This window comes from Oncorhynchus nerka, linkage group LG4, assembly GCF_034236695.1.
Source record: "Oncorhynchus nerka isolate Pitt River linkage group LG4, Oner_Uvic_2.0, whole genome shotgun sequence".
Classification (NCBI taxonomy): domain Eukaryota; kingdom Metazoa; phylum Chordata; class Actinopteri; order Salmoniformes; family Salmonidae; genus Oncorhynchus; species Oncorhynchus nerka.
This window is the reverse complement of record NC_088399.1, coordinates 88,080,376-88,105,882: the sequence shown is the minus strand read 5'-3', so window position 1 is coordinate 88,105,882 and position 25,507 is coordinate 88,080,376. Positions and strand designations below refer to the sequence as shown.

Here is a 25,507-nt window from a genome sequence, read left to right as displayed (position 1 = left end):
GCATTGAAAGAAAATATAATGTAGTGGGTTAGGCAGTATAATCCGGCTGTCTGTCCTCACTTGGAGGAGCTGTCGGGGTCTAAAGCACAGGAAAGGCAGATGGAGGTCGAGGTCAACAGCTGGCCGGTCCTTATCCTCCCGGGAGGGAAGCCCAATCTGGAGAGGCCTCAGACTAAACACCTAGGACAGAACAGGTAGAGGAACACAGATAGTTAAATGACACTATTTTAATGTTAGTCACTTAACAATACAACACATAAACATACAATAGACTGGGTGGAGCAGAGAGATTGGCAAAATGCCCATGATTGGTTTTACAGTTCATCCTTAACATGATCTCTACTGTTAAATAATGCCAGTAAATCATAGAGGAAGACAAATGGCTCACCACATGCAGTTGCCCAGGTGGAGGTATGGGCACCAGCGCCAGCTTGGCTGAAAACTCCTTCACCCTCTCCTCAAAGTCCCCCATCCAGCTGGGCTTGAGCTGGGACAAGAGACTGAGCACACACCCGTTAGATGGACACCATGCAGTCAAAACACAACATACAGGTCAATAGGTGTCTAAGATGAGCTGAACTGATCCCTTTATAACAACGGCCCACATCTGGCTGTATTTACTGTTTTGTATTCTCGTTCGGTATTTACTTAAAACACGAAAACCTAGAGGAATGAGAGGATGGTAAGAGGATGGTGAATTGTTCTCACCATGACAGGCAGTCCCTGAGAGCGTTGTAGTAAGGGTATTTAGAGATGACACAGATGCCGTACGCCGTGTAGAGACGGGACGACTTGGAGGACAACCGGTAGCCATTTTGGTGCCCACCATCCTGAGAGAACTGGGACCCAAGCAGACAACCAATCAGAGAGCAATGTTTTACATAGTGACCAATGACCTGATGTGGACAGTAATTGAAATGACATGTGGCTGTAGACTGTATTTATATTTCATGTGTCCTTCTACTTTCCCATAGCAGCAAATGTAAAAGTCTACAAATGTATTTAAAAAGAACATGGACCTAAAAGGGCCAATGTTCCCAATAAATCTTTGTTTTGCTGATGAACATGCTTATGTCCATCCATCTGTCTTCAAATGATAAACCACTCTTTATTGAAGAAGGTAAAGCATTCCAGTGGGCATGGATAAAGCTCAGCCGGTAAGCCATCCCACCTGTATAGGTCTGTAGTACTGCACCACTACAGCATGTGTCCTGTTCCCGAAGACATCAGTAAACACCAGGTAATGGTACGAGTCTTCTCTCTGCTCACTGGCTATCTGAAGACCCCCTGGCCAATGGAAGGAAGCAGACACAAGACCTCATATAAGAGGAATTATAAAACTGGGTGGTTCAAGCCCTGAATGCTGATTGGCCGAGTGCCGTGGTATATCAGACCGTATACCACGGGGTATAACAAAACATTTGTTTTTACTGCTCTAATTACGTTGGTAACCAGATTATAAAATCAATAAGGCACCTCTGGGGTTTGTGGTATATGGCCAATATACCACAGCTAAGGGCTGTGTCCAGGCACTCCGTGTTGCGTCGTGCTTAAGAACAACCCCTAGCCATGGTATATTGGCCATATACCACACCCCCCCGTGCCTTATTGCTTAATCGCACGACACATCCACCTTTGGTGATGAAGATGACAAATATGGAGTTATGAACATACTCCTTTGAGCATTAATATGTAGTGCTATGGTGTAGTGTGTGTGTGGCTAGCCGAAATCACCACGCTGTGTCACCTGGGAAGCAGAGCTGAGGCAGGGCGATGAGGTCCAGGTCCTTGGGGACACTGATGTCCTCTGTGGTGCCACCCCATCCATCGCTACCCTTGGCTACCTCTCCATTAGCCGTACCAGGCCTCCCCCTCTTCTTCTTGATGAAGGAGCGCCTCCTCTGGATCCTGGTGAAGGCCGGGGCGTGACCCTGACCCTTGGTCTCGCTACTCACACTCTCTTTGGTCACAAAGGGTGGGGCGTGCACCTGCAGTACCTCCGTCTCCAACAGGGGGAGCTCTTTGATTTTACCCTGCTGGTGTGACTGGCAGGAAGAGGAAACGTTACATGATATCATATACAGGCCCACATGTGATGCGTATGACTATGTGTCATATGATTGATACGATGTGGTGGAAGCCTAAGCCCACGAAAATCAATGTGTAGCAAAACCATGCAGTGTAGTGAATCTGCACATTTCTGACATGATTTACTAGAGCTGGAAGGAGAGCAGGCAATGGATTATTTTTTATTATTATTATTTTTTATTTTTTTATTTTACCTTTATTTAACCAGGCAAGTCAGTTAAGAACAAATTCTTATTTTCAATGACGGAACAGTGGGTTAACTGCCTGTTCAGGGGCAGAACGACAGATTTGTACCTTGTCAGCTCGGGGGTTTGAACTTGTAACCTTCCGGTTACTAGTCCAACGCTCTAACCACTAGGCTACCCTGCACGATTTGGAATCCGATCGCAGATTTGACAAGCAGAGAAGTAGGGGAAGATTTCATACCATAGAAACATTTTCTCTAACCTGTTGTGTTAATGGTCAAAAGGGCAGTTGTTTGGGAGAAGTTGGAAGAACACGATTGAGTCAGCAGTACCTACCTGATAGAGTTCCCTGAGTGTACTGCTGACTGCTCCAACAACCACACAAGCCTCCAGTAGTCCAGAGGGAACATCTGCCATCAGAGCCTAGACGACAGCAGAGCCAGCCGGACACCACTGACACACACACACGGCCATTGTCTTCTTTTCTGAGTCCAACAGGTGGCGACACTCCTACGCAAAACTCCTCCTGTACGACGTTAGTTCAAACAAATGTGGAATGAGTCGCACTGTCTGACGTAAGACAAATGGTGTTTGTCTACAGTCCATAGATCCAGAATAGAGTCAGAATGATAGGTCTCCTGCTTCTCCTCCTCTACCACTTTCTTCACTTCCACAGGACCCGTCTAGATCAGAATCACCTCGAGGAAAGGCCCATCTCAGTAGAATCATCTGAAACATGGCCTCAGGTCTAGGGAACGACAGATACAGACAGTGAGTTAGGTTAGTCATTCTATAAGTCACTAAGGCCTGATAGAAGTCAGCATATAGACCCTATAAACTAAGATCCTGCATGCCGGCCTGGTAATCATGAAAAACCCATCGTCATCCCATCAGATGTTGGGGCCTGATCACTCAGGCAGCTAACCAGAAACCGATCATTAACATGTTTAACATTAATCCCAAGCCCAGGGGAGGAAATCAAGTATCCGAAGTTACCGTAACTTATCTAAGTGAATCGTCAGGTTGACTTAGTTTTATTTTTTTGTCAACTGTAAAGCAGAAAGGTACGATTTGAACCTCATATAAACCACATACAACATGTTTTCTCCATAACGTATTACTTTGCCTGCATACTTTCCTGTTGTTGGCGATGGTAAAACTACAACAACTAATCAAGCAGAGATAGGGCTTTACTGTTGTTGACGATGGTAAAACTACAACAACTAATCAAGCAGAGATAGGGCTTTCCTGTTGTTGGCGATGGTAAAACTACAACAACTAATCAAGCAGAGATAGGGCTTTCCTGTTGTTGGCGATGGTAAAACTACAACAACTAATCAAGCAGAGATAGGGCTTTACTGTTGTTGACGATGGTAAAACTACAACAACTAATCAAGCAGAGATAGGGCTTTACTGTTGTTGACGATGGTAAAACTACAACTACTCAAGCAGAGATAGGGCTTTCCTGTTGTTGGCGATGGTAAAACTACAACAACTAATCAAGCAGAGATAGGGCTTTCCTGTTGGCGATGGTAAAACTACAACAACTAATCAAGCAGAGATAGGGCTTTACTGATGTTGGTGATGGTAAAACTACAACAACTAATCAAGCAGAGATAGGGCTTTCCTGTTGTTGGCGATGGTAAAACTACAACAACTAATCAAGCAGAGATAGGGCTTTACTGATGTTGGCGATGGTAAAACTACAACAACTAATCAAGCAGAGATAGGGCTTTCCTGTTGTTGGCGATGGTAAAACTACAACAACTAATCAAGCAGAGATAGGGCTTTACTGTTGTTGACGATGGTAAAACTACATCAACTAATCAAGCAGAGATAGGGCTTTACTGTTGTTGACGATGGTAAAACTACAACAACTAATCAAGCAGAGATAGGGCTTTCCTGTTGTATTGCGATGGTAAAACTACAACAACTAATCAAGCAGAGATAGGGCTTTACTGATGTTGGCGATGGTAAAACTACAACAACTAATCAAGCAGAGATAGGGCTTTACTGTTGTTGACGATGGTAAAACTACAACAACTAATCAAGCAGAGATAGGGCTTTCCTGTTGTTGGCGATGGTAAAACTACAACAACTAATCAAGCAGAGATAGGGCTTTACTGTTGTTGACGATGGTAAAACTACAACAACTAATCAAGCAGAGATAGGGCTTTCCTGTTGTTGGCAATGGTAAAACTACAACAACTAATCAAGCAGAGATAGGGCTTTACTGTTGTTGGCGATGGTAAAACTACAACAACTAATCAAGCAGAGATAGGGCTTTACTGATGTTGGCGATGGTAAAACTACAACAACTAGTGACTTCACAATAATAACATAAATGACAGACTGCAAAGAAGAATACAAATATGCATCTTGTATACAACAGGGCACTAACGTAAAACTGCAAAAAAACAAAGCAAAGATATACACTTTTTGGCCTAGATGCAAAGCCTTATTTTTGGGGCAAATCCAACACAACACATCACCGAGTAAGTGACTCCTTATTTCCAAGAATGGTGGTGGCTGCATCATGATATGGGTATGCTTGAAAAATCAGCAAATACAGTGGAGTTTTTCAGGATGAAAAGAAATGGGATTTAGCTAAGCATAGGCAAAATCCTAGAGGAAACCTGAATCAGTCTGCTTAACACCAGAGACTGGAAGAGGAATTCACCTTTCAGCAGAACAATAACCTACAACACAAGGCCAAATCTACACTGGAGTTGCACATCAAGAACACAGTGAATGTTCCTGAGTGACCAAGTTGACTTAAATCTGCTTTAAAATATATGGCAAGACTTGAAAATGGCTGTCTAGACATGATCCCCAACATCTTGACAGAGAATTTAGCAAATAATAAATGGGCAAATATTGCACAAATCTGTGTGTGCAAAGCCCTTAGACTCCCCAAGAAGACTCACAGCTGTAATCGATGGCAAAGGTGTTTCCAACATGTATTGACTCAGGGAGCTGAATACTTACGCAACGATTATATTTCAGCATATTTAATTTGTATTAATCTTTAAAATATGTTAGAATATTTCTTCCACTTTGACAGAGTATTCGGTGTAGATTGTTGACGAAAAAATGACAATTAAATACATTTTAATCTCACTTTGTAACACAATCAAATGTGAAGAAATCCAAGGGGTCTGAATACTATCAGTTATCTCTGGAAAAATAAACATACTTCCGGAAGTTACCATGAATTACTTAGTGAGATTTATTTGCTTTGTTGACACAGTTTAGATATCATCCTGTCATAACTGCCATTTTGTCTGCATGCAGTGCTCATAGTCTTTATTTAACATGTAAATAATTATATTCCTAATACTACATATGACCTATTTGGTCAAAAAGTTGAACTCAAAAGATAAAAACACAACAAAGTCGCCTAGAGTAAGTAGGATTGTGTGATTTATAAAGGACAAGCAGTTTGCTTTTCTCCCCAAAAGGCACATCCGTTTCTTATCATCGGTGCAGCTGCAGTGGTGCTTACAGCAGGTCTATGAAATCCCTGCCCAACATTTTGGACCAGTGAGTAGCCCAACCTTGTGTAATGGAAAACACTAGGAGTAATGTTATTCTCTCTCAAAATCCACAGGGGGGGGGGGGGCTTTAACAGTTCTGCCTGTACACAACTATTCAAGGTGCAGTTCGGAATAGCAATCCATCCAAATGTTTTCTACACAACTATTCAAGGTGCAGTTCGGAATAGCAATCCATCCAAATGTTTTCTACACAACTATTCAAGGTGCAGTTCGGAATAGCAATCCATCCAAATGTTTTCTACACAACTATTCAAGGTGCAGTTCGGAATAGCAATCCATCCAAATGTTTTCTACACAACTATTCAAGGTGCAGTTCGGAATAGCAATCCATCCAAATGTTACAGTAACTCCACAATAATGGCAGAGTGAACAGAATACAAATATAGAAATATTCCAAAACATGCATCTTGAATACATAGAGAGAGGATGTTGAAAAGACGCGTGCACTGTTACTACACTACATGACACCAACGATGGGTTTTAAAATGTGATTTTCCAGAAATAAACGAGCCGATGAAACCACAGACATCTAGTCTGTGCTCTGCTCTGGCAGAACCCGGTCCTCCCGGCCGGTGGTCACACTGGTCATTCTAGTTCTAAACCTCAGGTCCGTCGTAAGTCTGTGCCTCATGGATCTTATTGATAGGGTGCCATTTATAGTCTTAACGACAGGTAGACTGATCTTTGTCCTAATCTATAAACGCATGTTGACTTCTCATTTAAACTACAGAACACAAAAGAGGAAAAGTGATGACAGTATAGGTAGGGGACAGCGTCAGCTGTATTCAGTTTTGACACGGTCTTGACACTTTAAATGGCATTGTTGTGACAAGAAGGTTTGCATCTTAAATTTTTAAAAAGTGGTCCGATTGTTTTAAACCTGACATATAGCTAGCTCTCTTATGACACTTTTAGAAAATACAAGACATCACCAACCTCTATTCAATCGGCTATTTTCCATTAGGTACCTTCGTTGGTGAAATAATGAAGGCGTCAAATGTAACTTTATTGTCGATAAAGCGCACACGAAGCTCCACACAGTACGCGGCTGACCTGACCACTCCACTCACCGGATAAGACCAGAGCAGTGGAGCAAATATCACATTTCAACCGTTGTCGGCTCCATACAACTTCCTGGTAAAAAGACGGCTCATAGCCTACACATATTCAAATTACATTCAGGACTAAAAAGAATCAGACGCAGATAACTCATTAAAACCATATTAGTTCAACTGTATTGCGATTCAATTATGATTTATATTGTCGCCTACAACTACAATCATGTTACAAATAAAACGACTATAAATGTATAGTACTGCTGGTTACAATATGTAGTTAAATGCTGCCATCCAGCGGCTGAGAGAAACATCCATGAAACGCAGAACCCTTTCCAGGGGTGAGAAATGTAACGCGAGAAGAACACCACGAGGTGGGAACATTGTATAAGAGACTGTTGTCAACATTCCCAGACGAGTGGCCCTTTTTGTGCACAAGGTCTCATTTGTGCATTATGTTTAGATCATGTCCAAGACACAGTGGGCGTATGGTACTTAAGTAAAATACTTAAAAGTACTAATTAAGTTTTTCTTTTTTTGGGGGGGTATCTGTACTTTTTTTTTTTTTTGCTTCACTACATTCCTAAAGAAATTCTGTACTTTTTACTCTATACATTTTCCCTGACACTCAAAAGTACTTGTTACATTTTGAATGCTTAGCAGGACAGGAAAATGGTCTAATTCACACACTTATCAAGAGAACATCCCTGGTCATCCCTACTGCCTCTGATCTGGTACACTCACTAAACAGAGAACATCCCTGGTCATCCCTACTGCCTCTGATCTGACAGACTCACTAAACAGAGAACATCCCTGGTCATCCCTACTGCCTCTGATCTGACAGACTCACTAAATAGAGAACATCCCTGGTCATCCCTACTGCCTCTGATCTGGAGGACTCACTAAACAGAGAACACCCCTGGTCATCCCTACTGCCTCTGATCTGACAGACTCACTAAACAGAGAACATCCCTGGTCATCCCTACTGCCTCTGATCTGACAGACTCACTAAACAGAGAACATCCCTGGTCAAACTGATCTGACTGACTCACTAAACATCCCTGGTCATCCCTACTGCCTCTGATCTGACAGACTCACTAAACAGAGAACATCCCTGGTCATCCCTACTGCCTCTGATCTGACTGACTCACTAAACAGAGAACATCCCTGGTCATCCCTACTGCCTGTGATCTGACTGACTGACTCACTAAACAGAGAACATCCCTGGTCATCCCTACTGCCTGTGATCTGACTGACTGACTCACTAAACAGAGAACATCCCTGGTCATCCCTACTGTCTGTGATCTGAATGACTGACTCACTAAACAGAGAACATCCCTGGTCATCCCTACTGTCTGTGATCTGGAGGACTCACTAAACAGAGAACATCCTGGTCATCCCTACTGTCTGTGATCTGACGGACTCACTAAACAGAGAACATCCCTGGTCATCCCTACTGCCTCTGATCTGGAGGACTCACTAAACAGAGAACATCCCTGGTCATCCCTACTGCCTCTGATCTGGAGGACTCACTAAACAGAGAACATCCCTGGTCATCCCTACTGCCTCTGATCTGGTAGACTCATTAAACACATGCTTCATTTGTAAATGATGTCTGAGTGTTGGACGTGCCCCTGGCTATCTGTAAAATAAATAAAACAAGAAAATGGTGCCGTCTGGTTTGCTTAATATAAGGAATTTGAAATTATTTATACTTTTACCTTTGATACTTAAGTATATCTAAAACAAATACTTTTAGACTTTTACTTAAGTAGGATTTTACTGGGTGACTTTAACTTTGACTTGAGTCGTTTTCTACCAAGGTATCTTTACTTTTACTCAAGTATGACAACGAGTACTTTTTCCACCACTGGTAAGACATAGTATTGCAGTCTGGTAGATTTCCAGTCATTTAAATGAATCAAATACCCCCCTTGGTTCAGAAATAGTATGTGATTTATGTAGCTTAGGCCATCAACTGTTTCACCTTATCATAAACAGGATCTTACAGAGTGTGGCTTTAACTGAAAGAGGAAGTTGTGGTTAGCTCAGCGTAGATGACCTGTGGTTTGACCCGAGGTGGAATGGTGATGTGTGATATGGTGTGAAGGTGTAGCTATTCCCTCTCCAGTTTATCATTCATTTTATTACCCTGATAAGTCATCATTAAAGTTTGTCCCTGAATGCACTGATAGCCTTCATGTCTTCTTCGTCTACCAAGATCTTCAGACTGTACGCTGGCTTTCCTCATATTGACCTAAAAACAAACCACCCTCTAACGTTAATATGACTTTATATTACACGTGTAGAGTATTTCATAGATGATGGCAGTTTATTAACATAGTTACATAGCTAATATTTTGTTTTCAAAAGGTAATATATGAGTGCAATACAACAATAAAGCGACAGAAGCCCTTGAGGTTTTTTCTTTTAAAGGTGCATTCAATACAGTATTCTTCCATGGTTCTACATATGAAGGCTCAAGCATATTTACACAATGTATATACAGTCCTTATAGAAAAACAGCTAATACAAATAATCCGCTTTTTATAGCAGCAAAATAAACTAAAATAGTATTTACACTGACTGCAAATACTGTTTTTCCCATTCTTTAAGCAATATCAGCGATAAATTCATTACATAAAATACTATATGCAACTCTCATTGTCCTAAAATGAAATGACCTTATAAAAGTATTTTTAAAATAATCAGAGATGAATGATAGCATTCTCCTATCAAAAGAAAAGAGGGAAATTGAATGAGTTTAATTATCAAATTGAATTATACTTATTCAAAAACACATTTCTGTCTGAAAAGTTAACAAATGAAATATTGGTATTGCAGTGTGACCTCAATCTCATGAAAGAAAGTGAATTGAAAAGCAGATGACACGCTCACACACGTGTTTCAAACACATTCCAGTCCTTCGATCGCTGTAACATTACTGTAAATATAGATCTGTATTTATATATGTTATATTTAAATAAAGTGAAAGCATCCATTTAACATGAAAAGAGCTATATATATATATATAAAACATATCCAGGACTTTTTCTTTTGCAAGTTTATTCTTTTCTTCAAACTTTGTATGTGCAAGTTCTGTGCAGACCCTCTACCCATCACAAAACCACAAATATTTCACATTCATGACTTTAACATTGTCACCTGATGGAATCAAGGAAATGCAAACTCCCAGCAGGCCTTTCAACATAGGCCACTATGTCAACATTCCAGAGTCAACAGCTAGATGTTCAGGGAAACTATCATACACTTCCTTGCATCTTAGAAACACTCAAGTTGCACTTCAAGTATTCAACAAGGCATGGTTCTTCTCTAAAAAACCTAACCAATACTATGCTTATTTAGCTACGAATACATGGTTGTTGTTTTTCATACAGTATAACTATGATTCACATACATACAGCCATGCATTAAAAAAGTTCACCCCATCCCAGAAACTTAACACTTCCACCCTTGCTTACAGAGGCAGAAAACATTATTGCAACAATCGTCTGATTTGTCAAATACTTCATGCTCTCTGTTTGTTTACACTTCAAGTTTGGTTTGAATCTCCTCTTGACACTCTGAAAAGATTTCAGCTTTTTGTTTTTCAGTTCGACACATTAATGAAGGTTAAATTACACGTTCACAAATCTTCCTCTACTGATTAACACGTATCCTTAACAAGAGTCTGTAACTTCAATATAATAAACACATAGGAGAAGGAAGCCATATCTCATATACGGTAAGTATTCGTGTAGAAACACAGCTAACCTGGATGTAGTAATTGGGTAGTCCCAGCTCTATAGCCCTAAGGCTCTGATCTGACCTCCTGGGGCCTGTCACAGCAGAGACACATGGGCCTGTAAAGCCATAACCAGCATGCTCACACACAACAGACAGACTAGAGCCATAATGAGTTCCACAGTGGAGCTCTACTCCCTTCACTAGTTTCCACACTCAGTCCACCATGTCGTCTATAGAATAATGCAACTGAGCCCCCATTCTGGCTCAGGGTGCATGTAGGCCATGCAGAGCCAACATGGTGTGTTAACATTTAGCTAAGGCCGCTTCAGATAACAGCACAACTCGCCACAAGGCCCAAACCATGCAGCAACTAGGTGTTAAATGTAAATGCACTACAAGTGAGAGGATATAACTCCTCTTTTCTATTTTTTACCTCATTTTCTCCCCAATTTCGTGGTATTCAATTGGTAGTTACAGTCTTGTCTCATCACTGCAACTCCTGTACAGACTCAGGAGAGGCAAAGGTCGAGAGCCGTGCGTCCTCCAAAACACAACCCAACCAAGCCACGCTGCTTCTTGACACAATGCCCACTTAACCCAGAAGCCAACAGCACCAATGTGTCGGAAGAAACACCGTGAACCTGGCGACCGTGTCAGCGCGCACTGTGCCCGGCGCGCCACAGGAGTCGCTAGTGCGCCATGGGACAAGGACATCCCTGCCGGCCAAACCCTCCCGTAACCCGGACGACGCTGGGCCAATTGTGTGCCGCTCCATGGTTCTCCCGGTCGCGGCCGGCTGCGACAGAGCCTGGATTCTACCCCAGAATCTCTAGTGGCACAGCTAGCACTGCGATGCAGTACCTTAGACCACTGCGCCACTCAGGAGGACCCTGGATATGAACTCTTCTATCAAGACCCATTACTTCAGTTAGAAAAATAAAAGGAAGACCTATATGGTAGGAAAATAATCAACTTGAATTCCTGCACAGTTTAAGTTCTGCCTAAGTGCTCCTCCCCCAAAACTCAGACTTACACCCCCCCCCCCCCCTCCATGAGCAGGCACTCCCACATTTGACAAACATCTAGCTAGTATTAGTTACATCCTCAAACAAACGTCAGCAGCTGAAATTGTGCAGCGAGTGACACAATCCATTAACAATGCAATTGAAACAAGACAAAGAGAACGAATTGAAGCCTGAAATGTGTTGCTCCTCTGTTTGACAGAAGAGCTTCCAAGCTCCTCAACTTCTGTCCTCCGTTTGGTATGCAATTCTCCCTAACTCCAATGCAGCATTGAGATTCTTTCTCATTTCCTAAAAGTGTTTCTGTTCTCCGTCAACGGTGAGGCCCTTGTGATCTCAGAAGGATATATTCTGAAAGGTGGAAAAAAGGATCCTTACTATAAATTACTAAAGAGGATACAGATATATTTGTGTGGATCAGCATTTCCCCAAACTCGCTCCTGGGGACCACAAGGGGTGCCCGTTTTGGTTTTTGATCTAGCACTACACAGCTGATTCAAATAATCAAAGCCTGATGATGAATTCATTATTTGAATCAGCTGTGTAGTGCTAGATCAAAAACCAAAACGGGCACCCCTTGTGGTCCCCAGGAGCGAGTTTGGTAAATGCTTGTGTACAGTTGATATAGTGTAACTCAGGTGTGTCAAACTCATTTCACAGAGGGTCGAGTGTCTGGCGTTTTTAGTTCTCCCTTTCAATTTAGACCTAGACAACCAGGTGAGGGGGAGTTCTTTATTAATTAGTGACCTAAATGTATCAATCAAGTACGAGGAAGGAGCGAAAACCAGCAGACACTCGGTTCTGTGTGGAATGAGTTTGACACATGGTGTAACTGGTCTTATTACAATTTAGTATGTCATAACAGTTAGAAATTCAATAATTAGGAGAACTGATTGATTTACCAAACAATGCCTTCCTCCCCCTCCTCTCCTAACTGAGAAATCACCTCCTTATACATGTGCAGTTTCCTCTTAAAGCCACTAAAAACCTTTTAAGTCCAAAAAGTAATACATCAACCCTGTAAATGATACCGGGCCTGGCCCATTTGGTGATAACAATGTCCTTCTGCAACATAATGTCAAAAATATATAGAGGAAAGTAAACTAAATAATCATGTTCAATCAAAACAGCAATTTTCTGCATTTTCAAATGCTTCACTTATTAGAAGAATATAATATTTCTTAGAGACTCTTCGTCTTTTCCTTCATCTTGACCCTTGAATGGAAGTGAGAGTGAAGTGCATGTCTTTTTCCAGAGATCCCAGCTCAGCGCGTGAACGTTGGTCGCATGTGTATCCACCGTCCCCTGATCTGTCCTGTCCAGTTGGACCGCCTCGATCGCGGCCCCTGGTGGCCCTGAGAGGGAGAGACGTCTGTCCTCTCCTCGCCACACCACAGTCCTTAGAGTGTGACGAGCGAGAGACAGGCCCCAAATGAAATGAAATACAAGTCAAAACCTTAACACATCATGGCCCATGTGTGTCTTTGAGAAAGCGGTCGGTCAAGCCCAGCCATCAGCAGATTATTGGGTGGCAATGGCCCGGTTGTAAAAAAAGGAATGTCGGTTTTTATTTTTTGATGATCGTTGCATTGCTATGGTTACAGTAAGCTCCGACCTTTCCAGTTAATTGGCGATCACATCAAATTACAGAGTGGACTCGCACTGCACTTTACACGTAGTGGTGGCACCTTTCTTTGTCAGTTTTAGAACACTGGGTTTCTCCGTGACGCTGTTATCGGACACGGGTCCTGTTAGAGCCTTCTGCTCGCCCTTGGCCTCCGCGTCGCCGTGACTTGGGTAGATGACCAGGAACCAGGCGGTGAGGAAACCCAGGAAGGAGCCGCCGGACGCCACCATGGGGATGACCCGCACACTACCCGTGGCGTCCACTGCTGCGCCCAGCGCCGACGCCACCAGGATCTGGGAGATGTACACCTGGCACGACAGGATGGCACAGTCGATGCCGAAGCCCCGCTTGGAATTCCCCGGGCTGTGGTGGATGTACTGGGAGAGAGGGAGGGGAGAGGAGAGAGGGAGGGGAGAGGTGAGAGGGAGACAAGAGAGAGGGAGAGAAGAGAGCAGCGAGGGAGAGTAGAGAGAAGCGCGAAGAGAGAAGGAGAGAAGAGAGAGGAGAGTAGAGAGGGGAGTGAGGGAGAGTAGAGAGAGGGAGATTAGAGAGAGGGAGAGTAGAGAGAGGAGAGTAGAGAGAGGAGAGTAGAGAGAAGAGAGAGGGAGAGAAGAGAGAGGGGAGTGAGGGAGAGTAGAGAGAGGGAGAGAGGGATAGTAGAAAGAGGGAGAGTAGAGAGGGTAGAGAGAGGGATAGTAGAGAGAGGGAGAGTAGAGAGGGATAGTAGAGAGAGGGACAGTAGAGAGAGGGAGAGTAGAGAGAGCAGCGAGTAGAGAGAGGGAGAGAAGAGAGAGGGGAGAAGAGAGAAGAGAGTAGAGGGAGAGGGACAGTAGAGAGAGGGAGAGAAGAGGGAAGGAGAGGAATAGTAGAGAGAGGGGGAGAAGAGGGAGGGAGAGCAGAGAGAGCAGCGAGAGGGGGAGTAGAGAGAGGGAGAGAGGGATAGTAGAGAGAAGGAGAGAAAAGAGAGAGGGATAGTAGAGAGAGGGAGAGAGGGATAGTAGAGAGAGGGAGCGAGGGATAGTAGAGAGAGGGAGAGAAGATAAAAGAGAGAGGGAGAGAGGGATAGTAGAGAGAGGGAGAGAAGAGAGAAAAGAGAGGGATAGTAGAGAGAGGGAGAGAAGAGAGAAAAGAGAGAGAGAGAGGGATAGTAGAGAGGGAGAGAAGAGGGAGGGAGAGGAATAGTAGAGAGAGGGAGAGAAGAGGGAGGGAGAGGAATAGTAGAGAGAGGGAGAGAAGAGGGAGGGAGAGGAATAGTAGAGAGAGGGAGAGAAGAGAGAGCAGCGAGAGGGAGAGTAGAGAGAGGGAGAGAAGAGAGTAGAGAGGGATAGTAGAGAGGGAGAGAAGAGAGAAGAGAGGGAGAGGGATAGTGGAGAGAAGAGAGAGGGAGAGTAGAGAGTGTATAACTAACTAACTAACCTGTTATGTCAGTGTATACTAACTAACCTGTTATGTCAGTGTATACTAACTAACCTGTTATATCAGTGTCTACTAACTAACCTGTTATATCAGTGTGTAACTAACTAACCTGTTATGTCAGTGTATAACTAACTAACATGTTATATCAGTGTCTACTAACTAACCTGTTATATCAGTGTCTACTAACTAACCTGTTATAGTGTGCAACTCACTAACCTGTTATATCAGTGTATAACTAACTAACCTGTTATATCAGTGTGTAACTAACTAACCTGTTATATCAGTGTCTACTAACTAACCTGTTATAGTGTGCAACTCACTAACCTGTTATATCAGTGTCTACTAACTAACCTGTTATATCAGTGTCTACTAACTAACCTGTTATATCAGTGTCTACTAACTAACCTGTTATATCAGTGTCTACTAACTAACCTGTTATATCAGTGTCTAACTAACTAACCTGTTATATCAGTGTCTACTAACTAACCTGTTATATCAGTGTCTACTAACCTGTTATATCAGTGTCTACTAACTAACCTGTTATATCAGTGTATAACTAACTAACCTGTTATGTCAGTGTCTACTAACTAACCTGTTATATCAGTGTATAACTAACTAACTAACCTGTTATATCAGTGTGTAACTAACTAACCTGTTATATCAGTGTATAACTAACTAACTAACCTGTTATATCAGTGTGTAACTAACTAACCTGTTATATCAGTGTCTACTAACTAACCTGTTATATCAGTGTGTAACTAACTAACCTGTTATATCAGTGTGTAACTAACTAACCTGTTATATCAGTGTCTACTAACTAACCTGTTATAGTGTGCAACTCACTAACCTGTTATATCAGTGTCTACTAACTAACCTGTTATATCAGTGTCTACTAACTAACCTGTTATATCAGTGTCTACTAACTAACCTGTTATATCAGTGTCTACTAACTAACCTGTTATATCAGTGTCTAACTAACTAACCTGTTATATCAGTGTATAATAACTAACTAACTAACCTGTTATATCAGTGTGTAACTAACTAACCTGTTATATCAGTGTATAACTAACTAACTAACCTGTTATATCAGTGTGTAACTAACTAACCTGTTATATCAGTGTCTACTAACTAACCTGTTATATCAGTGTGTAACTAACTAACCTGTTATATCAGTGTGTAACTAACTAACCTGTTATATCAGTGTGTAACTCACTAACCTGTTATATCAGTGTCTACTAACTAACCTGTTATGTCAGTGTCTACTAACTAACCTGTTATATCAGTGTCTAACTAACTAACCTGTTATATCAGTGTGTAACTAACTAACTAACCTGTTATATCAGTGTATACTAACTAACCTGTTATATCAGTGTATAACTAACTAACCTGTTATATCAGTGTCTACTAACTAACCTGTTATATCATTGTTTACTAACTAACCTGTTATATCAGTGTGTAACTAACTAACCTGTTATATCAGTGTGTAACTAACTAACCTGTTATATCAGTGTGTACTAACTAACCTGTTATATCAGTGTATACTAACTAACCTGTTATATCAGTGTATACTAACTAACCTGTTATATCAGTGTCTACTAACTAACCTGTTATATCAGTGTATACTAACTAACCTGTTATATCAGTGTATAACTAACTAACTAACCTGTTATATCAGTGTCTACTAACTAACCTGTTAAATCAGTGTCTAACTAACCTGTTATATCAGTGTGTAACTAACTAACCTGTTATATCTGTGTTTACTAACTAACCTGTTATATCAGTGTGTAACTAACTAACCTGTTATATCAGTGTGTAACTAACTAACCTGTTATATCTGTGTGTAACTAACTAACCTGTTATATCTGTGTTTACTAACTAACCTGTTATATCAGTGTGTAACTAACTAACCTGTTATATCAGTGTTTACTAACTAACCTGTTATATCAGTGTGTAACTAACTAACCTGTTATATCAGTGTATACTAACTAACCTGTTATATCAGTGTGTAACTAACTAACCTGTTATATCAGTGTGTAACTAACTAACCTGTTATATCAGTGTGTAACTAACTAACCTGATATATCAGTGTGTAACTAACTAACCTGTTATATCAGTGTGTAACTAACTAACCTGTTATATCAGTGTTTAACTAACTAACCTGTTATATCAGTGTGTAACTAACTAACCTGTTATATCAGTGTATACTAACTAACCTGTTATATCAGTGTCTAACTAACTAACCTGTTATATCAGTGTCTACTAACTAACCTGTTATATCAGTGTCTACTAACTAACCTGTTATATCAGTGTTTACTAACTAACCTGTTAAATCAGTGTATACTAACTAACCTGTTATATCAGTGTATAACTAACTAACTAACCTGTTATATCAGTGTCTACTAACTAACCTGTTATATCAGTGTCTACTAACTAACCTGTTATATCAGTGTTTACTAACTAACCTGTTATATCAGTGTTTAATAACTAACCTGTTATATCAGTGTGTAACTAACTAACCTGTTATATCAGTGTGTAACTAACTAACCTGTTATATCAGTGTCTACTAACTAACCTGTTATATCAGTGTGTAACTAACTAACCTGTTATATCAGTGTCTACTAACTAACCTGTTGTATCAGTGTATACTAACTAACCTGTTATATCAGTGTGTGTACTAACTAGTATAGATCCTTACCTCTTTCATCTCATGGTATTGTCCCAGGAGGGCATAAGGGCAGTAGGAGATGCTCATGGAGATGATGCCCATGCTGCTGATCATCACCATGGAGACGTAGACATTGGGGAAGATGGCCATGACAGCTGTACCGATGGAGAAGCCCAGCGTACCCAAGACGTAGATGACCTTGATGCTCAGGTCAAAGTTGTCCAGGTACTTCTGTAGTACGGCTGCAAACAACAGAATAGAATCGTCTATAAGCATTTGGGAATATAAACAAGGAGATGCTAAATCAAATGTATTTTATAAAGCCCTTTTTAGGTCAGCAGGTGTCACAAAGTGTTTTACAAGATACTCAGTCTAAAACCCCAAAGAACATGCAAAGCAGAAGCGAAAGCACATTGGCGACGCTGGAAACCTAGATTTCATGTGGCCTGGAATAGGTTGGTTTGGGTGACTCCAGTGTTATCCACACCGTGGCTCAACTGAATGGGTAGGTTGGTTTGGGTGACTCCAGTGTTATCCACACCGTGGCTCAACTGAATGGGTAGGTTGGTTTGGGTGACTCCAGTGTTATCCACACCGTGGCTCAACTGAATGGGTAGGTTGGTTTGGGTGACTCCAGTGTTATCCACACCGTGGCTCAACTGAATGGGTAGGTTGGTTTGGGTGACTCCAGTGTTATCCACACCGTGGCTCAACTGAATGGGTAGGTTGGTTTGGGTGACTCCAGTGCTCAACTGAATTAGGTTCCACACCGTGGCTCAACTGAATGGGTAGGTTGGTTTGGGTGACTCCAGTGTTATCCACACCGTGGCTCAACTGAATGGGTAGGTTGGTTTGGGTGACTCCAGTGTTATCCACACCGTGGCTCAACTGAATGGGTAGGTTGGTTTGGGTGACTCCAGTGTTATCCACACCGTGGCTCAACTGAATGGGTAGGTTGGTTTGGGTGACTCCAGTGTTATCCACACCGTGGCTCAACTGAATGGGTAGGTTGGTTTTTGGGTGACTGAATGGGTAGGTTGGTTTGGGTGACTCCAGTGTTATCCACACCGTGGCTCAACTGAATGGGTAGGTTGGTTTGGGTGACTCCAGTGTTATCCACACCGTGGCTCAACTGAATGGGTAGGTTGGTTTGGGTGACTCCAGTGTTATCCACACCGTGGCTCAACTGAATGGGTAGGTTGGTTTGGGTGACTCCAGTGTTATCCACACCGTGGCTCAACTGAATGGGTAGGTTGGTTTGGGTGACTCCAGTGTTATCCACACCGTGGCTCAACTGAATGGGTAGGTTGGTTTGGGTGACTCCAGTGTTATCCACACCGTGGCTCAACTGAATGGGTAGGTTGGTTTGGGTGACTCCAGTGTTATCCACACCGTGGCTCAACTGAATGGGTAGGTTGGTTTGGGTGTTATCCACACCGTGGCTCAACACGGGTGTTGGTTTGGGTGACTCCACACCGTGGCTCAACTGAATGGGTAGGTTGGTTTGGGTGACTCCAGTGTTATCCACACCGTGGCTCAACTGAATGGCACCATGATTTAGTGACCAGTAGCTAGTACAACATTCCTCTGGGTGTTTAGATCCTGGGTTGCTGTACAGCTCTTTGTGAGTAGTCTGACTGTACTTGTACAGGTGGTCTCAGCTCACTAGCTCATCACGGTCTAACCCTCCAGCATGTGAACAGAGCCACAGATAGCACCATGGCTGAAGACTGTGTGCACATTGTTCACTACCGTGGTCTCAGCTCACTAGCTCATCACGGTCTAACCCTCCAGCATGTGAACAGAGCCACAGATAGCACCATGGCTGAAGACTTTGTGCACATTGTTCACTACTGTTTTTATGGCTGCCTCAAAGCACACGGCCTACACATGCGCTCATTCATTCATTGTTCACTTCATTTATTTTTTTGTTCACTCGTTCGCTCATTCGTCCGTCCATCCATCCTTCCTTTCACCCATCATTCAACTCAGTGACTGGTCAGAGACCTGAGCAGGAGGCAGCTGTCAGGGCGTAGATGACCAGCCCCCAGCAGCCCATCTGAACTCCTTTGTGGTAGTTCTGCAGTTCCGTGGAGTTAGCAGGAGCCTGGAGAGAGAAGATAAAACAACTCAGCTTGGTTACTGAGAAAGAATGTGAGGCTGGTAGCCCAGAGATTAGAGAAGCAGGCGAGCAACCAGAGTTTAGCAGGTTCAAATCACAGGTTGGCAGGAAAATCTGGTGAGTAATCTGAGTGAGTTTTTTTGTGTGATCAATAGTTTTTTATTTGCAGAAGACAAGGATATGTACATTTATGCCAAAAAAGAAAACTTTGCCCAAAATAAATACAATTGGCTTTATAATAACGTGACACAATGACCTTGGAGTCCCAGCAGCCTTACCGTGGGGTCTCCATGGTAGATGACCTGGCCCATGAAGTCAGTGTAGAAGACGGCCTCAGCTATGATGGAAAACCAGGTGAGGAGATGACAGACACACAGCCTCATCAGCTCTGGAGGCATCTTCAGCATGGACAGCCACAGCAGCCTGACCGTGGTCTCCGTCTCCCCCTCCTCACTCTCTGTGTCCCCGCTGGAGTTGGTGTTGCCTGACTGGTGGCGCGCTCTGGGGTTCTGCTGTTTCCTCTTCTGTCTACGCTGCACCTCGTAGATGTCGTTCAAGCTGCGCGAGGACTTGATGAGCAGCGCGGCGTTGGCTCGCCGGTAGCGGTAACGGTGGGAGCCCACGCGGCCGTAGTAGGAGAAGGTGCAGGACGGCTGGCGGTAGAAGACGTGGCGGCGGTGCCGCGTGGAGGCGTTGGTGCTGGCCGAGTTCTTCATGACTGAGCGGGCGTGCCCGTTGGCGCCCTGGCCCAAGCCGTTGGCGTGCGCCCGGCCGTTGGGCGTCTTCTGCTCGTTGACCTGGTTGTTGAGCAGCTCCTCCTCCTTGTCGCAGTCCTGCTCCTGCAGAAACTGGGACAGCCGGCAGATCTTTTTGGAGGTTTTGAGGAGGTCCTGGCTGCCTGTGCTGCTGCTGCGGCGTGGTGGAGAGCCGTGGTGGGATGACAGGTGGTCGGCGAAGATGGAGGGCTCGATATGGCGCAGGAACAGAGCCTCGTGGTCCAGGTGATCTAGTGTTGCATCGGCCATTTGCAGCACAGAGTCAGACTTGGACCTCACCATCTCCACATCCAGGAAGTCCATGTTAATGTCGCGCAATGAGCGCCCGTCCTCGCCCCCCTCTCCGTAGAACTCGTAACGGTCACAAGGGTCATAGATGTCGTCCTCTCCAATGAGCTCCATGTGGGGGGTGTTGTGGCCGTGGAGCTTCCCCAGGGTGTCGTTGACCTTGTTGACAGTGGAGGAGGCGGCGTCAGCCTCCTCGTCCAGCCGGTCCTGCTGGGGGCTATACCGCTGCTCCTCGATGCTGAACAGATGCAGAGCCACCGAGATGGTGAACAAGATGGCGGCGAAGAAGAAGAGGATCTGCTCCTGGGACTTGAAGATTGAGCCCAGGAAGGTGTGGGTCCAGTCCAGACCGCCCAGCGCGTAGCCCACCGCTCCCCCACAACCTGGCGCAGACACACACATCATTTCCTGTTTGAGAATATTCAATCTATCAAAACTTTCCCAGACATTACAGACACAGGTATGTGATGGAAATATCCTGCTACTAAGACGTGTGTCATACCAGAGGAGAAGGCGTGGATGTTGAGGGCCATGTCTTGCTCTTCAGTGTCTGCCACGTCTAGTAGGTAGGCCCTTATGGGACCCTCTGTTGCGTCTGCACTGAAGTCCAGCACCACCACTCCGAGCACCGTCAGAACGATCCCTATGGGCTGGTTATTTGGCACGTCGCCGACGGCAAGACCTTGACCACAAACAGAGACTGAGTTAGTATCCTAGCCGGTATAACAGGTTCAGAAAATCAGACCTAATTCACAGACAGAGAGAAAGTTGGACACAGAGACCATTCCATTCCATTATACATATATTGAAAAGCAATATCCATCTTAGTTCCTTTCAACTCTCCAACTAGGAGCACACTGCTGGATCGATAGGGAGAGAGAGATGAAAAGAGAGAGAGAGAGATGGAGAGAGAGTTGATAGAGAGATGGAGAGAGATAGAGCGAAAGAGAGATGAAAAGAGAGATGGAGAGATGAGAGAGATGGAGAGAGAGCGAGAGAGATGAAAAGAGAGATGGAGAGATGAGAGAGAGGTGGAGAGAGAGAGAGATGGAGAGAGAGATTTGCACATGTCAATCAATACCCGATTAGTGGGTTAGGCCTTCTTACACAGAAACACACAGGACACACACATACACACACAGGGTACACACACAGGACACACACACAATAGATCCCGAGTTCATACAACCAGTAGGCCTAGGCTACATAAAACATTTTTTTTTAAAGCAATGAGTCTGATGCAACAGATCAGAACATTTAACTTTAAAATGTTGATAAACTATTAGCAACGCACACAAGTCAGGAGGCTACGTGCGAATGTTCATTATACTATTAGCGGAAAACACAGTCAAAAGCGCACCCCATGTGCAAAGAGGTTTCATGTGACAGATGAAAATAACCCTTAGACATGTAGAAATGTATGTAACGTGCTGAGGAAGCCTGCCTTCCGTTGCCTATGTATTTGCTGTTTGAGATGCTGCAGCAGCTCTCTCAACTGTCTGACAGATTTGTCTGCTCAACGGCTCTGTATCTGTACTCTGTTCAGATGATAACATACATAACAAATATACTATACACACACGCCAATTTAATTCCATTAAATTATGCAAATTAACCCATAGACCGATAAACAAGACCAGTCAAATGGATTTCCACCAATGAAGAGGCTAATTCAATAATATTTCATATTTATATTTAATAAAAAATATTTTGCAATTAGATATTTTTTCTTCTTCTCCTGTCTGACGTCAATTTTATTTATCGGCTGTTCTATTTATTTATTTTTAGGCCCAAATCCGGCTATTGCTGGCTAACGGAAACCCTGACACACCACCATATACCCTAGGTCATTCATAGCCCATTTCCCATAACGCCTTGCGTGGTGTGTGGCTACTCTCGTTGCGCTTGTGTCTGGTCCAAGCTGTGAGAGAGACCTCTGTCTTACCCAGAGGTTTAGTATTACCCCAAAGGACATTGGTTGATGGCACACACTGACATTTATTACATATATCATCTCACAGACCAGGAAACACACGTCAAGGTTGACTGGATCATATGTACCCTTATGGCTACAGAGAACATCTAGATGTTACCTCATCTATGTGTTACCTCATCTAGATGTAACCTCATCTATGTGTTACCTCATCTAGATGTAACCTCATCTATGTGTTACCTCATCTATGTGTTACCTCATCTAGATGTTACCTCATCTATGTGTTACCTCATCTAGATGTAACCTCATCTATGTGTTACCTCATCTATGTGTTACCTCATCTATGTGTTACCTCATCTATGTGTAACCTCATCTATGTGTTACCTCATCTATGTGTTACCTCATCTAGATGTTACCTCATCTATGTGTTACCTCATCTATGTGTTACCTCATCTATGTGTTACCTCATCTATGTGTTACCTCATCTAGATGTTACCTCATCTATGTGATACCTCATCTATGTGATACCTCATCTATGTGTAACCTCATCTATGTGTTACCTCATCTACAGTATGTGTTACCTCATCTATGTGATACCTCATCTATGTGATACCTCATCTATGTGTAACCTCATATATGTGTTACCTCATCTACAGTATGTGTTACCTCATCTATGTGTTACCTCATCTAGATGTTACCTCATCTATGCGTTACCTCATCTATGCGTTACCTCATCTAGATGTTACCTCATCTATGCGTTACCTCATCTATGCGTTACCTCATCTATGTGTTACCTCATCTATGTGTTACCTCATCTATGTGTTACCTCATCTATGTGTTACCTCATCTAGATGTTACCTCATCTATGTGTTACCTCATCTAGATGTTACCTCATCTATGTGTTACCTCTAGGTGTTACCTCATCTATGTGTTACCTCATCTATGTGTTACCTCATTGGAACACTCCTGTTCTGGTCACACCAATGCAGAGTTATCAAAACAAGCATCTTATTCATCAAAATATAATTTATAATACAAACTAGCCATGAAAGCTTGTGTTTCATTGCCGTAAAACAAAACAAAGCCAAAGCCTTATCGTAAGCGCCATTAGTGTCAATTTCACTGGGAACGTAAACTCCTAGTAGTGAATTTCCATCATACCATTGAGCCCAGAGGAACTCCCCGCACACAACAACAAACAAGTCATTATGCAGACCTTCTTATTAAAGGGGAAATGCTATTTTAAAAATATTTAGCTAATCAACAACGACCACAGATGAGGAAGAGAGGTATACAAGTTGAAGAAAGAAGTCTGTACTGAGTCTGTGTGTAGTCAGTCTGTGTGTAGTCAGTCTGTGTGTAGTCAGTCTGTGTGTAGTCCGTGTGTAGTCAGTCAGTGTGTAGTCAGTCAGTGTGTAGTCAGTCAGTGTGTAGTCAGTCTGTGTGTAGTCAGTCTGTGTGTAGTCAGTGTGTAGTCAGTCAATGTGTACGTAGTAAGAAAAGCCTTTCTTCCTGACAATGGAGTGGCTGATGGGGTGACGCGCAGTGAGCTAGCGCTGGAGACAGGAAGTAGCTCCAGATAGGCATTGAAAGGTAAGAAGGAGGGCACAACAGGAAACGTTTCCCTGTGAACTGGTTCCCAGTCCTTTCCCATGTCACGGAGAATGACGGTTCACACACACACCGCCCGGCCCAGCAGGTCAGCGGACACAGGAGTCTGTAGCCTTGCTGCTTCTGTTTCTCAGCAAGTTACTGGGACCTGAGATAGGGGTGACGATGCAAAACAATAGCTGCTCTGGGAGGGCTACGACGAGGGCACTGAGCCAACACACACGTACATACACCTCTCTCCAACACAACACGTACATACACCTCTCTCCAACACAACACGTACATACACCTCTCTCCAACACTCTTCAAAGCAACACGTACATACACCTCTCTCCAACACTCTTCAAAGCCACGCGGGCCAGCTAAATCAAATCCAGTTGAAATCCAGGACCTGTCAAACTTTTCAGTTTGTTCAGTGACCCATGGAGCCACATCTCCAGCAAGCAGAGAAAATAAAGCTACTTGTCCTCTCTCTTCCACTACTACCAGACTCTTCAGTCCTACTTGGTGGACTGTCCTGAAGCCGGCAGCAAAACAACTCTATGGGTTATCTATCGATCTCCTCTGCTGAACCTTTAAAGCACGGAGCAAAATGGATCCCTCCTCTCTTTCGCCTGCACAGTGTGAGGCACTTAGGGTCACTTCCACTGATAATGAGTTTACCAAAGCCGATGGCTGGCTAATGTAGGATGTGAAACTTTTGGTCACGTTGCATTAGAACATAATTGAAGTTATAGAACCAGGCTTTTTCCTGACCTTTCTAAACTCAGCTACTTTTCAATTCAATAAGCTTCATATCACACTCCAGAAGAGGGCTTATTAGGTGAGGCAGAAAGCCTGCCGGACGGTCTGGCTGCTATCACTGATAACAACAGCAAACATAATTAGTCTATCCTGTGAACTCAATCATGTCTCTCTCTCTGATTCACATTTCAGTCATTTAGCAGACACTCTCTTATCAAGAGAGACTTACAGTAGGGAGTGCAGACATTTTCCCCATAGTGGTCCCACGTGGGAATCAAAACCACAAACTTGGCATTGCCAGTGCCATGCTTTAGCAACTGAGCCACACACACACACACACACACACACACACACACACACGATAGATCCCAAGTTCATACAACCAGTAGGCCTACGCTACAAAAAAAACTACATAAAAAGTTATGAGTCTGATGCAACAGATCAGAACGTTTAACTTTATAATGTTGATAAACTATTATTTCTTCATATTATAAGCACAGCAACGCACACAAGGCAGGAAGCTACGCGTGAATGTTCATTATGCTATTAAAACACTGTTGTCAAAAGCACACCCCATATGCGAGTGGTTTCACGTGACAGAGATTAACATATCCGTTAGAAATGTAGAAAGAGGGGAGAACTAAATGAGGAAAACACATTTCAATTGAAGT

General features: G+C 43.2%; 2 protein-coding genes across 2 annotated transcripts in view; both read right to left on the bottom strand.

Moving 5' to 3' along the window:
* The window catches only part of LOC115128827 (DENN domain-containing protein 3-like), a 43,758-nt gene extending 36,819 nt beyond the window's left edge, over window positions 1–6,939 (bottom strand). The window contains exons 1-7 of the mRNA XM_065018003.1: window positions 6,767–6,939; window positions 2,610–3,021; window positions 1,748–2,045; window positions 1,172–1,287; window positions 709–839; window positions 389–500; window positions 61–180 (exon numbers count right to left, since the gene is read on the bottom strand). Coding sequence (XP_064874075.1) covers window positions 61–180; window positions 389–500; window positions 709–839; window positions 1,172–1,287; window positions 1,748–2,045; window positions 2,610–2,690 — 858 coding nt within the window. The 5' untranslated portion in view covers window positions 2,691–3,021; window positions 6,767–6,939. The remainder of the gene's footprint in view (window positions 1–60; window positions 181–388; window positions 501–708; window positions 840–1,171; window positions 1,288–1,747; window positions 2,046–2,609; window positions 3,022–6,766) is intronic.
* Window positions 6,940–12,136: 5,197 nt separating this feature from the next.
* Window positions 12,137–25,507, bottom strand: part of LOC115128730 (solute carrier family 45 member 4-like) — a 71,411-nt gene continuing 58,040 nt past the window's right edge. The window contains exons 5-9 of the mRNA XM_065018002.1: window positions 21,051–21,230; window positions 19,763–20,931; window positions 19,370–19,469; window positions 17,393–17,604; window positions 12,137–13,658 (exon numbers count right to left, since the gene is read on the bottom strand). Coding sequence (XP_064874074.1) covers window positions 13,299–13,658; window positions 17,393–17,604; window positions 19,370–19,469; window positions 19,763–20,931; window positions 21,051–21,230 — 2,021 coding nt within the window. The 3' untranslated portion in view covers window positions 12,137–13,298. The remainder of the gene's footprint in view (window positions 13,659–17,392; window positions 17,605–19,369; window positions 19,470–19,762; window positions 20,932–21,050; window positions 21,231–25,507) is intronic.